General features: G+C 39.9%; 1 protein-coding gene across 2 annotated transcripts in view; it reads right to left on the bottom strand.

Moving 5' to 3' along the window:
• LOC111152866 (ZFP1 zinc finger protein) overlaps positions 1-17,336 on the bottom strand; it is a 28,580-nt gene that overhangs the window by 9,316 nt on the left and 1,928 nt on the right. For both annotated transcript variants that reach the window (XM_022511559.1, XM_022511561.1), the window contains exon 2: positions 13,866-13,924. Coding sequence is in view for 1 of the 2 variants with exons in the window: in XM_022511561.1 (XP_022367269.1) it covers positions 13,866-13,880 (15 nt within the window). In the remaining variant the exon portion in view is untranslated. The remainder of the gene's footprint in view (positions 1-13,865; positions 13,925-17,336) is intronic.

The following is a 17,336-nucleotide window of genomic DNA, read 5'->3' as shown; positions in this document are numbered from 1 at the left end:
ACTAGTGGTTCATCAGCTTTTCGGCATCCAGGATATGATCACTACATTCATGGAGTAAGTGTAAGTGAAATCATCACATTTTCAGCATAATGTAAGTAGAGACATACAATATGACTCATCATCACCCAGGCATAAGTCATGGGCCACATAACCTCTCACAAAAGAAAGGAACAGCACAGAGTAAAATTGAACAGGAAAAAAAGAGCGTTAGAAAAGATGCTTTAAAAGTATGTAACTGGATTTAACAGCAGGTTAGACATTTCTAAAAAATGATGAGAAAACTGGATAGGTCAGTAAGGAATCTAGACCGAAATGGAGGAAGAATAAAGGGTGGGCAACACATCGAAAAGACTAAAAGATCCATGGGACAAACTAAAAAGGCCTAATATACTTGCAGTTGGGAGTCCCAATACAAGAGGCAAAACGCAACAGAAGCAATACTTGAAGACACAGTGGCTTACTTAGATTTTTCCAAAACAGCTCACACATCAGACCACTAAACACCATTAACCCCAAGAAGAAAAAATAAAAAGAAAATCACATTTATTCACATCATAAAACTGCTAACAATCCCAGAGAAAAAAGATGCACTGTCTACAAAGGCACAATAAAACCAACAGCTGACTTTTCAACAGAAACAATGTAAGCCAGAAAACAACAGACTATCACCAAAGTATTGAAGATACTAGAAATTGAGTTGGCAAATTTTCTATAAAGGAAAATAGTAAATGTTTTCAATTCTGCAGGCCACATGTAGTCTCAACTACAACCAATCAAGTCTGCCACTGTACCACGACAACAGGCACAGGAAGTATGTAAACAAATGGGCATAGCTGTGTTCCAATAAAACTTGATTTATGGACACGGAAATGGGAATTTCATATAATTTTCATACCATAAGATACTATTCTTTTGATTTTTTTCCCTAGCCATTAAAGAAATGTAAAAACCACTTTTACTTGTGGGTCATACAAAAAGAAGGCTGAAGGGCATTTGGCTCATGGGCATTAGTTTAACAACCTGATCTAAAATGATGGTTACTGGGCGCCTGGGTGGCTTAGTCATTAAGCCTCTGCCTTAGGCTCAGGTCATGATCCCAGGGTCCTGGGATCGAGCCCCACTCAGGCTCCCTGCTTAGTGGGGAGACTACTGCCCCTGCTTGTGTTCCTTCTCTCTGTCAAATATATAAATTTTTTTAAAAATCTAAAAAAAAAAAAAAAAATGATGGCTCCTAAATAATAAATGTCAGGTAAATATTAGGTATTTTTACTACTATAAAATGATATGAACCATAAAGAGGACAGTTAAATCCAGTAAGAGTCAGTTGAATGCAAAAAGCATCAAGGAGCAAATAAGAGAGCAAAATATGCTGTTAAAATAAGTATATAAAGGATGTGGGAAGGAGGTTTTAAATAATTAGCTGAAACTAATTTTTGGATTCCAGCAATCTGGGAGTTGTAGCAGAAAGTATTGTGCGTGGGGAGAAAATATAAATTGTAATTAACTTCTTAAACTTTGTTAAATATAAGCACCAAGGGGCACCTGAGTGGCTCAGTGGGTTAAAGCTTCTGCCTTTGGCTCAGGTCATGATCCCAGGGTCCTGGGGTCGTGCCCCACATCACATTGGGCTTTCTGCTCAGCAGGGAGCCTGCTTCCTCCTCTCTCTCTGCCTGCCTCTCTACCAACTTGTGATCTCTGTCTGTCAAATAAATAAATAAAATCTTAAAAAAAAAAAAGATCCTCAGAGAAGATTCCTTTTTAAAGGTTTATTTAGGGGCACCTGGGTGGCTCAGTTGTTAAGCATCTGCCTTTCGCTCAAGCCATGATCCCAGGGTCCTGAGATCAAGCCCCACATTGGGGGCTCAGTGGGGAGCCTGATTGTCCCTCTCCCACTCCCCTGCTTGTGCTCCCTCTCTCGCTGTCTCTCTCTCTGTCAAATAAAGGAATAAAATCTTAAAAAAAAAAAAAAAAAAAAAAAAAAGGTTAGTTTATTTTAGAGGTGGGGGCAGGGGAAGAGGGAGAAAGAAACTTACAAATACTTCCCAGAGTGCAGAGCCTTTCATGGGGCTCGATCTCACGATTCTGAGATCGTGACTGGAGCTGAAACCAAGAGTCATGCTTGACACTTAGCCAACTGTACCACCCAGATGCCTCCAGATAATTAAAAAAACAAACAAAAAAACACATACTTTTTACAAGAGGCAAACTTGAATAGTAAAGCTTCAAAATAAAAGCCGCAGAAACACTGCCACAGGAACATTAATAATTAAACAAAAAAATCAACAGAATTCCAAAAATATGTATATGCCACAACCTATACATTCTATTTAATGCATACAAAAGAATGCAAAAAAATGAGAAGTGGCTACACCTGCACAAAACTTGTAATAGTGGCTACCTCTAAAGTGAGGAGACAAGCTTTTATGGTCAAGAAGACTTTAACATTGAATAAGGTGACAATACCAGGAGTGACAGCCGGCTAGGGAGATCAGAACCATGACAGTGAGAAAGACTGAGACAGAATTCACATATCAACTATGTAATGTAAAGACAAAACTTACATATATATACATAGTATATACATTATATACATATAGTATCTCTCTCTAGTGTATGCACATATTATATATACCCACAGAATGGGAGCAAACAAGCCAAGATGTTAAGTCTTGACTACTGGATACTGTAATAGGTTGATAGTTATTAGGCTGAACCACATTGAAATCAATGCCCTTCAACTATTCTGACATACAAATACTGCAATTTCATACAGCTCAAACCTAGTACAATTTGATTTGTACTTCTCTGCACTTTCACACCTCACAAACTCAAACACAAAAAGGTGACAAAAAATATCTCCGAAACTATCATGCAAACAGGAATTAAAGACAAATCAGAAAATTTAAAAATACTGGGTACAAAGAGAAAAGGATACAAGTTTCTGGAGAGAACTCAAAGGTCACATTCTGTTAAGCAGAAAGGCATTTGGACTTCATGCCTACAACACTGAAAAGCAATCACTTTAAAATTCTGAGAAAGAAAAACCGTAATAAAAGCTGGGCAAATATATAAAGTAATTTGCAGGCACTGGAGAGCAACCACTGCAGGGCTACAATTACAGAAAGAACAGTGAACATGAGGGGAGCCCCACATTCAAATGATGATAAAAGCCCTGAAAAAAAAAAAATCAATATTGAATTCTACATACAGCAAAAATGTCCCTAAAGGTATCTTCTCTAAACAGTAACACAGAGAAATAGAACCCAAGCAGCAAGTGGCACTGTTGCTACATTGAAAAAAAAAAAAAAAAAATTAGCATGTGGGTCTGCAAAGCAACTGAGATTTGATTCTAAAATTCTGCATAGGGGTACAGAATAAAAAATTCTGCAAATCCTAAAATTCTGCAAATAGGGGTGCCTGGGTGGCTCAGTGGGTTAAGGCCTCTGCTTTCGGCTCGGGTCATGGTCCCAGGGTCCTGGGATCAAGCCCCGCATCGGGCTCTCTGCTCAGTGGGGACCCTGCTTCCCTTCCTCTCTCTCTGCCTGCCTCTCTGCCTACTTGTGATCTCTGTCAAATAAAATTTTTTTTTTTTTAAAGATTTTATTTATTTATTTGTCAGAAAGAGAGAGAGAAAGCACACAAGCAGGCAGAGAGGCAGGCTCCCCGCTAAGCAAGGAGCCCGATACGGGACTCGATCCCAGGACCCCAGGATCATGACCTGAGCTGAAGGCAGCGGCTTAACCCACTGAGCCACCCAGGCGTCTCCTCTGTCAAATAAATTTAAAAAAAAAGAAAAAAAGAAAGAAATCACAGAAGTGATACAAAAACAGAATGTCATCTTTAAAGTACTGAAAGGAAAGCGCCTGGGTGGCTCAGTCGGTTAAAGCCTCTGCCTTCAGCTCGGGTCATGATCCCAGGGTCCTGGGATCGAGCCCACAGCGCATCGGGCTCTCTGCTCAGCAGGGAGCCTGCTTCCCTTCCTCTCTCTCTGCCTACTTGTGATCTCTGTCTGTCCAAAAAAAAAAAAAAAGTATTCAAAGAATTCTCCAGGGAATCCATCAGGTCCTGAGCTCTTGTTTTTTTGGGAGGCTTTTGATAACTGCTTCAATCTCGTTACTAGATATTGGTCTATTCAAGTTGTCAATTTCCTCCTGATTCAGTTTTGGAAGTTTATAGGCTTCCAGGAATGCATCCATTTCATCTAGGTTGCTTAACTTATTGGCATATAATTGTTGATGATAATTTCTAATGATTGTTTCTATTTCCTTGGTGTTAGTCATGATCTCTCCCTAAAACATTCAAAGAAGAAATAATACCAATTCTTCTGAAGCTGTTTCAAAATATAGAAACAGAAAGAAAACTTCCAGACTTTTTCTATGAAGCCAGCATTACCCTGACCCCCAAACCAAGCAAAGACCCCACCAAAAGGGAGAATTTCAGACCAATATCCCTGATGAATATGGATGCCAAGACTCTCAACAAGATCCTAGCTAATAGGATCCAACAGTGCATTAAAAAGATTATCCACCATGACCAGGTGGGATTTATCCATGGGATGCAAGGGTGGTTCAACATTCACAAATCAATCAATGTGACGGAACAAGTCAGTGAGACAGAAGAACCACATGGTCCTCTCAGTTGATACAGAAAAAGCATTTGACAAGACACAGCATCCGTTCCTGATTAAAATGATTCAAAGTATAGGGATAGAGGGAACATTCCTCAACTTCATAAAATCTATCTATGAAAAACCCACAGCGAATATCATCCTCAATGGGGAAAAGCTGACAGCCTTCCCTTTGAGATCAGGAACACGACAAGGATACCCACTCTCGCCACTCTTGTTCAACATAGTACTAGAAGTCCCAGCAACAGCAATCAGACAATAAAGAGAAATAAAAGGTATTCAAATTGGCAATGAAGAAATCAGACTCTCTCTCTTCACAGATGACATGATACTTTATATATAACATTTATATATATATATATAAATGTTATATATATATTTTGGGGAAATGTTATATATATCTTTTGGGAAAACCCAAAAGACTCTACCCCCAAACTACTAGAACTCATACAGCAATTCAGTAATGTGGCAGGATACAAAATCAGTGTACAGAAATCAGTTGCTTTCTTATACACTAACAATGAAAATATAGAAAGGGAAATTAGAGAATTGATTCCATTTACTACAGCACCAAGAACCATAAGATACCTGGGAATAACCCAACCAAAGAGGTAAAGGATCCGTACTCAAGGAACTACAGAACACTCATGAAAGAAACTGAAGAAGACGGGGCACCCCTGGGTGGCTTAGTGGGTTGAGCCTCTGCCTTCAGGTCAGGTCATGATCTCAGGGTCCTGGAATCGAGCCCCATGTCAGGCTCTCTGCTCAGCGGGAAGCCTGTTTCCCCCTCTCTCTCTGCCTGCCTCTCTGCCTACTTGCAATCTCTCTCTGTCAAATAAATAAAATCTTTAAAACAAAAACAAAAACAGTAATACTGATAAGTATATTGTGTTTATTTAAAAAAAAAAAGAAATTGGGGGGCGCCTGGGTGGCTCAGTGGGTTAAGCCTCTGCCTTCAGCTCAGTTCGTGATCCCGGGGTCCTGGGATCGAGCCCCGCATGGGGCTCTCTGCTCAGCGGGGAGCCTGTTTCCCTTCCTCTCTCTCTGCCTACTTGTGATCTCTCTCTCTGTCAAATAAATAAATAAAAATCTTTATAAAAAAAAAAAGAAATTGAAGAAGACACAAAAAGATGGAAGACCATTCCATGCGCATGGATCGGAAGAATAAACATTGTTAAAATGTCTGTACTGCCTAAAGCAATCTATACTTTCAATGCCATCCTGATCAAAATTCCACGGGCATTTTTCAAAGAGCTGGAACAAACAATCCTAAATTTGTATGGAACCAGAAGAGACCCCAAATTGCTAAGGAAATGTTGAAAAAGAAAAACAAAACTGAGGCATCACGTTGCCTGATTTCAAGCTTTACTACAAAGCTGTGATCACCAAGACAGCATGGTACTGGCACAAAAACAGACACATAGACCAGGGGAACAGAGTAGAGCCCAGATATGGACCTGCAACTCTATGACCAAATAATCTTCGACAAAGCAGTAAAAAATATACAGTGGAAAAAAGACAGTCTCTTCAATAAATGATACTGGAAAAACTGGAAGTGTAGAAGAATGAAACTCGACCTTATCTTACACCATACACAAAGATAAACTCGAAATGGATAAAAGACCTAAACGTGAGGCAGGAATCTATCAAAATCCTGGAGAAGAACATAGGCAATAACCTCTTCGATATTGGCCACAGGAAATTCTTTCAAGATATGTCTCCAAAGGCAAAGGAAACAAAAGCGAAAATGGAACTTTTGGGACCTCATCAAGATCAAAAGCTTCTGCACAGCAAAGGAAACAGTCAACAAAACAAAGAGGCAACCTGTGGAATGGGAGAAGATACTCGTAAATGACACTACAAAGAGCTGATATCCAAGATCTATAAAGAAGTCCTCAAACTCAACACACACAAAACAGATAATCACGTCAAAAAATGAGCAGAAGAGGTGCGCCTGGGTAGCTCAGTGGGTTAAAGCCTCTGCCTTTGGCTCAGGTCATGATCCCAAGATTCTGGGATCAAGCCCCACATTGGGCTCTCTGCTTAGCAGGGAGCCTGCTTCCTCCTCTCTATCTGTCTGCCTCTTTGCCTACTTGTGATCTCTGTCTGTCAAATAAATAGCAATAATCGCGCCTCGGATAAACCTCATTGGCTACGATACTGCCACTGCGCAAAGCTTGTCTGTCAAATAAATAAATAAAATCTTAAAAAAAAAATGGGCAGAAGACATGAACAGACACTTCTCCAAAGAAGACATACAAATGGCTATCAGACACATGAAAAAATGTTCATCATCATTAGCCATCAGGGAAATTCAAATCAAAACCACATTGAGATACCACCTTACACCAGTTAGAATGACCAAAATTAACAAGACAGTAAACAACAAGTGTTGGAGAGGATGTGGAGAAAGGGGAACCCTCTTATACTGTTCAAGGGAATGCAAGCTGGTGCAGCCACTTTGGAAAACAGTGTAGAAATTCCTTAAGAAATTAAAAATAGAGCTTCCCTATGACCCTGCAATTGCACTACTGGGTATCTACCCCAAAGATACTGATTTAGTGAAAGGAAGAGCCATCTGTACCCCAGTGTTCATAGCAGCAATGGCCACAGTCGCCAAACTGGAAAGAACCAAGATGCCCTTCAATGGACAAATGGAAAAGAAGATATGGTCCATATATACAATGGAGTATTATGCCTCCATCAGAAAGGATGAATACCCAACTTCTGTATCAACATGAATGGGACTGGAGGAGATTATGCTGAGTGAAGTAAGTCAAGCAAAGAGAGTCAATTATCATATGGTTTCACTTACTTGTGGAACATAAGGAATAACATGGAGGACATTGGGAGATGGAGAGAAGTGAGCTGAGGGAAATTGGAGGGGGAGACAAACCATGAAAGACTGTGGACTCTGAGAAACAAACTGCAGGTTTTGGAAGGAAGAGGGTGGGGGGGTTGGGTGAACCTGGTGGTGGGTATTATGGAGGCATGTATTGCATGGAGCACTGGGTGTGGTGCATAAAGAATGAATTCTAGAACACTGAAAAAAAGTAAAATTTTAAAAAATGAAAAAAATAATAAAGTACTGAAAGAGGGGCTTGTGTGGCTCAGTGGGTTAAGCCTCTGCCTTAGGCTCAGGTCTTGATCTCAGGGTCCTGGGATCAAGCCCCGCATCAGGCTCTCTGCTCAGCAGGGATCCTGCTTTTCCTCTCTCTCTGCCTGCCTCTCTGCCTACTTGTGTTCTTTGTCTATCAAATAAACAAACAAATACTCTTAAAAAAAAAAGTACTGAGAGAAAAAACAAACCCTAGAATTCTATCCCCAGGGAAAATATTTTTCAAAATAAAGGTAAAATAGGGGTGCCTGGGTGGCTCAGTGGGTTAAGCCGCTGCCTTCGGCTCAGGTCATGGTCTCAGGGTCCTGGGATCGAGTCCCGCATCGGGTTCTCTGCTCAGCGGGGAGCCTGCTTCCCTCTCTCTCTCTGCCTGCCTGTCTACTTATGATCTCTGTCTGTCAAATAAATAAATAAAAATCTTTTTATAAAATAAATAAATAAAAATAAAGGTAAAATAGGGGCACTGCCTGGGTGGCTCAGATGGTTGGATGTCTGCCTTTGGCTTGGGTCATGATCTCCAGGTCCTGGGATCAAATCCCATGTCAGGCTCCCTGCTCAGTGGGGAGTCTACTTCTCCCTCTGCCTCTGAACCATACTGAACCTCCTCTCTGCTTGTGTGGTGTGCACTCTCTCTCGCAAATGAATAAATAAAATCTAAAAAAAAAAAAAAAAAAAAGGTAGGGGCGCCTGGGTGGCTCAGTGGGTTAAGCCTCTGCCTTTGGCTCAGGTCATGATCTCAGGGTCCTGAGATCGAGTCCCGCATCGTGCTCTCTGCTCATCGGGGAGCCTGCTTCCTCCTCTCTCTCTGCTTGCCTCTCTGCCTACTTGTGATCTCTGTCAAATAAATAAATAAAATCTTAAAAAAAAAAGGTAAAATAAAGGCATACATAGAGATAAACAAAAGCTGCAATTCATTGCAATATAATATATACTGTTCTTGGATCATATTGAGGTGGTATAGTATTTTTTTTTTTTAAGATTTAATTTATTTGTCAGAGAGAGAGAGAGAGAGAAAGCAGAAGCAGGGGGAGCAACAGAGGCAGAGGGAGAAGCAATGTGGGACTTGATCCCAGGACCCTGGGATCCCAATGTGGGACTCAATCCCAGGAGCCCAATGTGGGACTCGATCCCATGATCCCAGGATCGTGACCTGAGCCAAAGGCAGATGCTCAACCAACGGAGCCACCCAGGTGTCCCCAGGTCGTAAAATATTAATTCAAGATGACTAGTAAAGTATATAAGCTGTAATCCCTACAGAAACCACTTAAAAAATACAACACAAAAGCACTAATCATAAAAAGGCAGGTATGGCTGTATTTCTATAACCACAAATAAAGAAGGGCATTCCAAAATGACAGAAGGGTAAAACCACCAGGAAGACAGAGCAATCATAAATGCACACACACTCAATAACACAGCTTCAAATTACAAGAAGCAACACCAGAGAGAACTAAAGCAACAAATGGACAAATACACATTCATACTATCTTATCAAGCAAGTATCACAACAGAAGGAAGACATTTTCAGAAATGCAAAGTCTACAAAACGTACCCTTTCTTAAGAGGATACTGGAGAATGAATGTATTCCAGTAAAACAACAGTAACCCAAATAAGACAAAGACATGGGAAGGGGCAAAGAAATGATCAATATCAGAGCCGAAGGAAATCGCTAGGCCAAGTTTCAAGGAGACTGCAGGACGGCACTGATCCTCTACTGGTACCAAACCGCTTGTCATAGAGATTGTAATAGTTTGATTCAAAAGCAAGCATTTTGAGGGTTGTCATAAACAAGATGCCTACCGCACTGTACCACCTTTTCAACCGGAGGGTAGAATGCCTGGGTGAGCCTGGCCCAGATTCTTAGCCATATGTGGTTTGACTTGGTTTGAACACGTAGTGATGGCATCTATTTCTCCCCTCCACACCAGGCTACCCTAGATCAGATGAAGACACTCACTTCTTGTGTTCTGCTGTAATCTACTCCTGAGAGGTGGCCGTTGCCCAGTGAGCTAAGAAATAAAGAATATAGAGCAACCCACTTGCTCTAATTATATTTCTACCATTCTATACCTGATCCACACTTTGACCCTGCCAGATGGCCCAACTATGTGAGCCCTATGTTTTCCTATGTTTCTCATGACCTTGCCAATGACATCTCCAAATGGGATTTTTGGAAACTCTCAGAAAAGCTGAAGCAAGACTATGACCCAGAGACTCTATTCAGCTCATTTTCTCCTAGAAACCTTTACCCAATACAGCAAAATTTCTAGATACAATTAGACTTATGCTTACTTAATCATTTTTGCCATATTGCTCCCCAGTAAGGTTGTATCATTTTAGACTATCACCAATAACACATGAGTGGTTACATCTCTCTAGTGAACACTGGCTAATGTAACTTGAAAAAACAATGATTACCAAAAAACATATTTACCCAAAAGATACAAAGGTAGTGATCTGAAGGGGCACCTGCACTCCGATGTTTGGAGCAGCAAAGTCCACAATAGCCAAACTATGGAAAGAGCCCAGATGTCCATCAACAGATGGATAAAGATGTGGTACATGTATACAATGGAATATTACTCAGCCATCAAAAAAACCCATGAAATCTTAACCTTTGTATGTGGATGGAACTAGAGGATATTATGCTAAGCAAAATAAGTCAATCAGAGAAAGACAGGTATCATGATTTCACTCATATGTCGAATTTAAGAAACAAAGCAGAATCATAGGAGAAGGGGAAGAGAGGGGAAAATTTTGTAAGATGAAACCAGAGAGAGAGAGAACCATAAGAGACTCTTAACTATGGGAAACAACCTGAGGGTTGCTAGAAGGGAGGTGGGTTGGGGGATGGAGTAACTGCGTGATGGGCATTAAGGAGGGCACATGATGTCATAAGAACTGGGTGTTATTCATAACTCATGAATTACTGTATTCTTCCTCTGAAACTAATAATATACTATATAATAATTGAATTTCTTAAACCACCCCCAAAAAACAAAAAACACCCAAGTCTTGACAAAGGGAACACGGGTGCATAAAAGGACATCTTTAAATCTTATTGTCTGGAAGAAAAAGAAAAAACCCCACCAACCAGAAAGAAAATTATGCAAAACAAAGTAATATAAATTCCAGTTATAGTTTCTCAAAACTGAATTTTATATTGATTAGGAATATATATAGATAAGCTATAAAATCTTTAGAGAAAGGAGGGGAATTCACAGAAATATCAAGATAGTGGCTACCTACTAGGAGGACTGAATCAGAAAATGTATCATAAGGAACACAGAATGTTTCGCTTTTTTAAAAATTTTATTTGAGAGCGTGCCTATATGTGCACCAGGGTAGAGGGGCAGAAAGAGAGAGAAAAGCAGGCTCCCTGCTGAGGACGGAGCCTGATGTGGAGCTCGATTCCAGGACCAGGGATCAAGACCTGAGCAGAAGGCAGACACTTAAATGAATAAGTCAGGCACCCCAGAGAATGTTCTGTTTCTTAACTTGGGTATGGTACATGGATGCCCATTTTATTATTAAGGCATGCATATTTATTTATTTTTATTTTCTTAAAGTCATTTATTTGACAGGGGTGCCTGGGTGGCTCAGTGGTTAAAGCCTCTGTCTTCAGCTCGGATCATGATCTCAGGGTCCTGGGATCGAGCCCTGCATTGGGCTCCCTGCTCGGCGGAGAGCCTGCTTCTCTCTCTCCCTCTGCCTGCCACTCTGCTTACTTGTGCTCTGTGTCTCTCTGTCAATTAAACAAATAAAATCTTAAAAAAAAAAAAAGTCATTTATTTGACAGAGAGAGTGAGAGAGCACAAGCAGGGAGAGCAGCAGAGGGAGAGGGAGAGGGAGAAGCAGGCTCCTCACTGAGCAAGAAGCCAGATGAGGGACATGATCCCAGGACCCTGACACCATGACCTGAGCCGAAGGCAGACGCTTAGCCAACTAAGCCACCCAGGCACCCAAGGCATACATATTTATTATACACATTGTTGTAATGTATATAAAGAGTTTCACAAAGCTTTAAACACTCCTCTGTATATATGTTACATTATACAATTAAAAAAACAGGAAACTGTTCTGATATGGAGACCTCAGACATGTTATAGAGTGATAAAAATACAAAATTGAGAGAATGAAAAGACAAGCCACAGATAGGGAGAAAATCTTTGCAAAACACATACCTGAAAAGGGACTGGTATCCAATTCTATAAAAGAACTCTTAAAAATCAACAATATGAAAGCAAACAGCCTGATTTAAAAATGGGCCAAAGATCTTCACAGACAATTCATCAAGGAAAATATAGAGATGGCGAATAAACATAGGAAAACATGCTCAACATCATGTCATAAAGGAATTTCAAATTACAGTGAAATACTGCTACACACCTATCAGAATGGCCAAAATCCACAACCCTGACAGCAACAAATGCTGGCAAGGATATGGAGCAACAGGAATTCTCATTCACTGCTCACAGGAATGCTAAATGGCACAGACACTTTGAAAGACACTCTGGCAGTTTATCACAGCACTAAACACACCCTTACCATATGATCTAGCAATTACAGTCCTCTGTAGTTACTCAAGTTATTTTATCTCCTGCAAATGAATGTTTGTAGCACCTGTCATAACTATCAAAACTTGGAAGCAACCATTCAATAGGTGAATGGAAAAATACATGTCAGTGCAACCATAAAACAGAATATTGTTCAGTGGTAAAATGAAATGATCAAGCCATGAAAAGATATACAGGAAACTCAAATGCATATTTCTAAGTGAAAGAAACTAATGGTTACATACTGTATGATTCCAACTATATGACATCCTGGGAAAGGCAAAACTATGCACACAGTAAAAAGATCAGTGGTTTCCAGGGGCTCAGGGAGAGGGAGAGAAGGATTAACAGATAGGCCAGGAAAATATTCTAGGAAACCATAGTGGGGAATACTTGTCATATAATGGGAAAATCCGTAGACTGTACAACACCAAGATGAACCCTAATGTAAACTACAGATTTTGAAGTGTCCATATTGACTCATGAATTATAAGAGGTATACCACATTAATGCAAGATGTTAATAAGGGTAAACTGTGTGGAAGGAGTGAAGGAGTATATGGGAACTCTGTACTTTTTGCTCACATCTTCTGTAAATTCAAACTGCTCTAAAAAAATCTAAAAGTCTAGGGGTGCCTCAGTCATTAAGCATTTGCCTTTGGCTCGGGTCATGATCCCAGGATCCTGGGATCAAGCCCTGCACTGGGCTCCCTGCTCAGTGGGAAGCCTGCTTCTTCCTCCCCACTCTCCCTACTTGTGTCACCCCCCTCTCTCTGTCAAATGAATAAATAAAATCTTTAAAAAAAAAAAAAGAAGAAAACCCTGAAGTGTATTAAGTAAAAACAAAATAAAACTCATATACGGCGCCTGGGTGGCTCAGATAGTTAAGCATCTGCCTTCAGCTTGGATCATGATCCTGGGGTCCTGGGATTGAGCCCCACATTGGGCTCCCTGTGTAGTGTGGACCCTGCTTCTCCCTCTGCCACTCCCTCTCATTGTGTTCCCTCTCTCACTCACACTCTCAAAAAAAAAAAATCTTTAAAAAAAAACACATATAAACAAACCAGCATGATTAATATGCTATCTTAAAATAACCTATACTTGTATAAATATGTACATACAAACTCTGGAAAGCTAGTCAAGAAAGTAATGACAGTGGCACTCGTGGAGGCTGGTGGAGAATTTAAATACACACCCAGAGATTTACTGAATTCTTTGGCATCATGCTAATTTGATTGAAAGAATAAAATACACACAAAACCCTGCATTTGCAGTGAAGAATGCAATATAAAACAACCAGAGACAAACTGATAAACCCACGGTGTCTGGGGATGTTGTCCAAAACACCATTTACGTGAAGGTCCATAAAATTTGTTCAGAACTAATACCAGAGAACCAAGAACATAACACTCACATAATCAATTCAAGACAACTTGTTTGCTTTTTGGCTGCTAGTATTGATCAACCATTCTTACTATGTTTTCCCTTCTATTTCATTCTCTGGGTCCTTATAAACTTCCTCAAACGCACTGAAAAATAAAGTTGGGAAAAACAATCAACTCACCTGGGATTTGTTCATTTTTTGCAGTATTTGGGTGAAGCCCAGGAACTATGAAGGCAGAACTGGAAGAGAGAAAAAGGAAGATATTGTTATTAATGATCTGACCTATCTTGGAATCCCTACAAACGCCTACAATCCCTACAAACAATAACTTGTTTATAGAGCTTTACACATCACTGGGGGAAACACCACCTACTGGGATAGTCCCTTGTCTCTTCAGAATGGACAGAAAGGGGGTACTTGGGTGGCTCAATAAGTTGAGCAGCTGACTCCTGACTCTTGATAAAGCAGGGAGTCTGCTTTAGGATTCTCTCTCTCTCTCTCTCCCCCTCTGCCCTCCCCCTATTCACAGTCTCTCTCTCTCAAATAAATAAATCCTTTTTAAAAATAAATTACCCAAATGAAACACAAAGACAAAGCAGAATGAAAAATTAGAGAATCCAAAGGCTGTAGTACAGTATCAATCAGCCTAACAAACACGTCACTGGAATCCCAAAAGGAGAAGAGAGAATGGGACAGAAGAAGTTTTGAAGACATAATGACTGAGAATTCTCCAAAAAAAAAGGAATGATACCAACAACAGATCCAAGAAGCTCAAATAATTTATCCAAATAGGATAAATAGCAAGCCAAACCATATGCAACACAACATATTCAAACCACTGACAACTGAGGTTAAAGAGAAAGTCTTGAAAGTAGCCAGAGGGAAAACTGACACATTATATAGAGGACCAAGATAAAGAGTCACAGCCAATTTTTCCTTAGAAACTATACAAGCCAGAAGATAATGCAGTGACATCTGTGAAGTACTTTAAAAGGGGTGGGGGGCAACTATCAACCCAGTATTCTATACGCAGCAAATATATTCTTCAAAAAATGAAAGTGAAATCCAAACCTTTTCTAACAAACAAAAACATAGAGAACTCATTACCAGTAGACTTGTACTACACAAAATATTTAAAGCAGTTCTTCAGGTAGAAGGAATATGATAAAACCAGACAAAAACCTAGATCTACACAAAGAAATAAAGATCTCTGGGAGTAGTTAAAATAAAGATGACTCTAAAGGAAACTTTTTCTTACTTTTAATCACTCTAAAGGATAACTGATTTGTCAAAAAATAGTTTCGAGGGCTTATGGCATATGCAAAATACATGACAACAGCACAAAAGATAGGATGATGAATTGGGAGTATATATATGATCTTATACATAAAGCAGTATAATATTACTTAAAGGTCCACTGTGAATTAACTCCAGATTTACATTATAAACTCTAGAGCAACCACAAAAAAATTTTTTTAAAGACATATAAATGATAAGCCAATAGTGGAGGAAAAAAATGAAATCATAAAAGTACCCACTAATCCAAAAGTAGAAAAGGAAGAAAACAGGAACAAAGACCAAATAGGACAAGTAGAAAAAACTAGCAAGACAGTAGGTTTTAATCAAACCACACTGATAATTGGTATAAATACACCAATGAAATGACAGAGGCTGTCCAACTGGGAAAAAAAAAAATCAAGGCCAAACTAGGTGCTGTTGATACACAGTTTGAAACATAAAAACATAGCTAGATCAAAAGTAAAAGGATGGGGGCACTTGACTGACACAGTGTATTTGTCTGACTCTTAGTTTAGGCTCAGGTCACGATCTCGGGGACCTAAGATGAAGCCCCACATGCGGCTCCATGCTGAGCAGAGTCTGCTTGTCCTTCTCCCTATTCTTCCCCTCCCCCCCACACGATCATTCTCTCTCCCTCTCTAGAATGAATAAAAATCTTTAAAAAAAAAAGTAAAAGTATGAAAAAGATATGCTTTGTAAACACTAATCAAAAAAAAGCTAGAGTGATTATATTAATATCAAATGGAGTAGGCTTCAAAATAATATTACCAGAGAGTGATATTATAGATATCACCTGATCAATAGATAGATGTGATAGATAACACCTGATCAATGTGTCAAATGACCAGAAGACCTAACAATCCTAAATGTATTGTCCCTACCAACTTCAAAATACATGAAGCAAAAACTGACAGAACTGAAAGAAAAAATAGATGAATCCATAATTATAGTTGGAGACATCAATACTCTTTTCTCAGTGACTGAATTGGTTGAGAGAAAACCAGTAGGATACAGAAGAACTGAACCATACTATAAACCACCCTGACCCATTTCAAATTTATAGAAGACTCTACCACCAACAGCACAATAGTCATTAAAATACATATTAAAAATTCCTAAGATTGGTCAGAAAACAAACCTCAAGCTTTTTTTTTTTTTTAAAGATTTTATTTATTTATTTGAGAGAGAGACAGTGAGCAGCACATGAGAGGGGAGAAGGTCAGAGGGAGAATCAGACTCCCCGTGGAGCCGGGAGCCCTATGTGGGACTCAATCCCGGGACTCCGGGATCACCACCTGAGCTGAAGGCAGTTGCCCAACCAACTGAGCCACCCAGGTACCCCATAAACCTCAAGTTTTAAAGAACTGAAATTTGTAACAATGTATATTCCTTGACAGAATTAAACTAAAAATCAATTAATGGAAACAGATCTGGAAATTCCTTCCTTCCAAATACTTGGAAATTAAACAGAATTCTAAATAGCCAAGGGGTGAAAAGTCACAAGGAAAAGCTTAAAAAACCAAAGAACTAAATGGAAATGAAAGCACAACATAACAAAATTTGAGGGATATAGCTGAAGTAGTAATACAGCATTAAGCTATTAACTATATAAACTGTAACTATAAACATTGCATTAGGGACACCTGTGTGGCTCAGTCAATTAAGCCTCTGCCCTCGCCTCCAGTCATAATCCTGGGGTCCTAGAATAGAGTCCTGCATTGGGCTCCTCGCTCAGCAGAGACTGCTTCTCCCTCTGCCTGCCGCTCTCCCCACTTATGCTCTCTCTCTGACAGATAAAATCCTAAAAAATTTTAAAAAAAATTAAAAACCACTGCATTACACTATTTATATCAGAAAAGAACAGGGACGCCTGGGTGGCTCAGTTGGTTGGACAACTGCTTTCGGCTCAGGTCATGATCCCGGAGTCCTGGGATCGAGTCCCTCATGGGGCTCCCAGCTCCATGGGAAGTCTGCTTCTCCCTCTGACCTTCTCCTTGCTCATGCTCTCTCTCACTGCCTCTCTTTCAAATAAATAAATAAATCAATCTTAAAAAAAAAAAAAAAAAGATTCTCATCAATGATCTCAGCTTCCACCTTAAGAAATCAGAAAAAAAAGGAAATTAAACCCAAAGCAAACATAAGAAAGGAAATAATAAAGGTAAGCATAGAAATTTTAAAAAAACCCTCAAAACAGGGACGCCTGGGTGGCTCAGTTGGTTAAGCGGCTGCCTTCGGCTCAGGTCATGATCCCAGCGTCCTGGGATTGAGTCCCACATCGGGCTCCTTGCTCGTCAGGGAACCTGCTTCTCCCTCTGCCTCTGCTTGCCATTCTGTCTGCCTGTGCTCGCTCTC

The sequence above is a fragment of the Enhydra lutris genome, unplaced genomic scaffold, assembly GCF_002288905.1.
Source record: "Enhydra lutris kenyoni isolate GAN:26980312 unplaced genomic scaffold, ASM228890v2 scaffoldscaffold30, whole genome shotgun sequence".
NCBI lineage: Eukaryota > Metazoa > Chordata > Mammalia > Carnivora > Mustelidae > Enhydra > Enhydra lutris.
The sequence above is the reverse complement of the archived record's forward strand: the minus strand, read 5'-3'. Positions and strand labels throughout refer to the sequence as shown.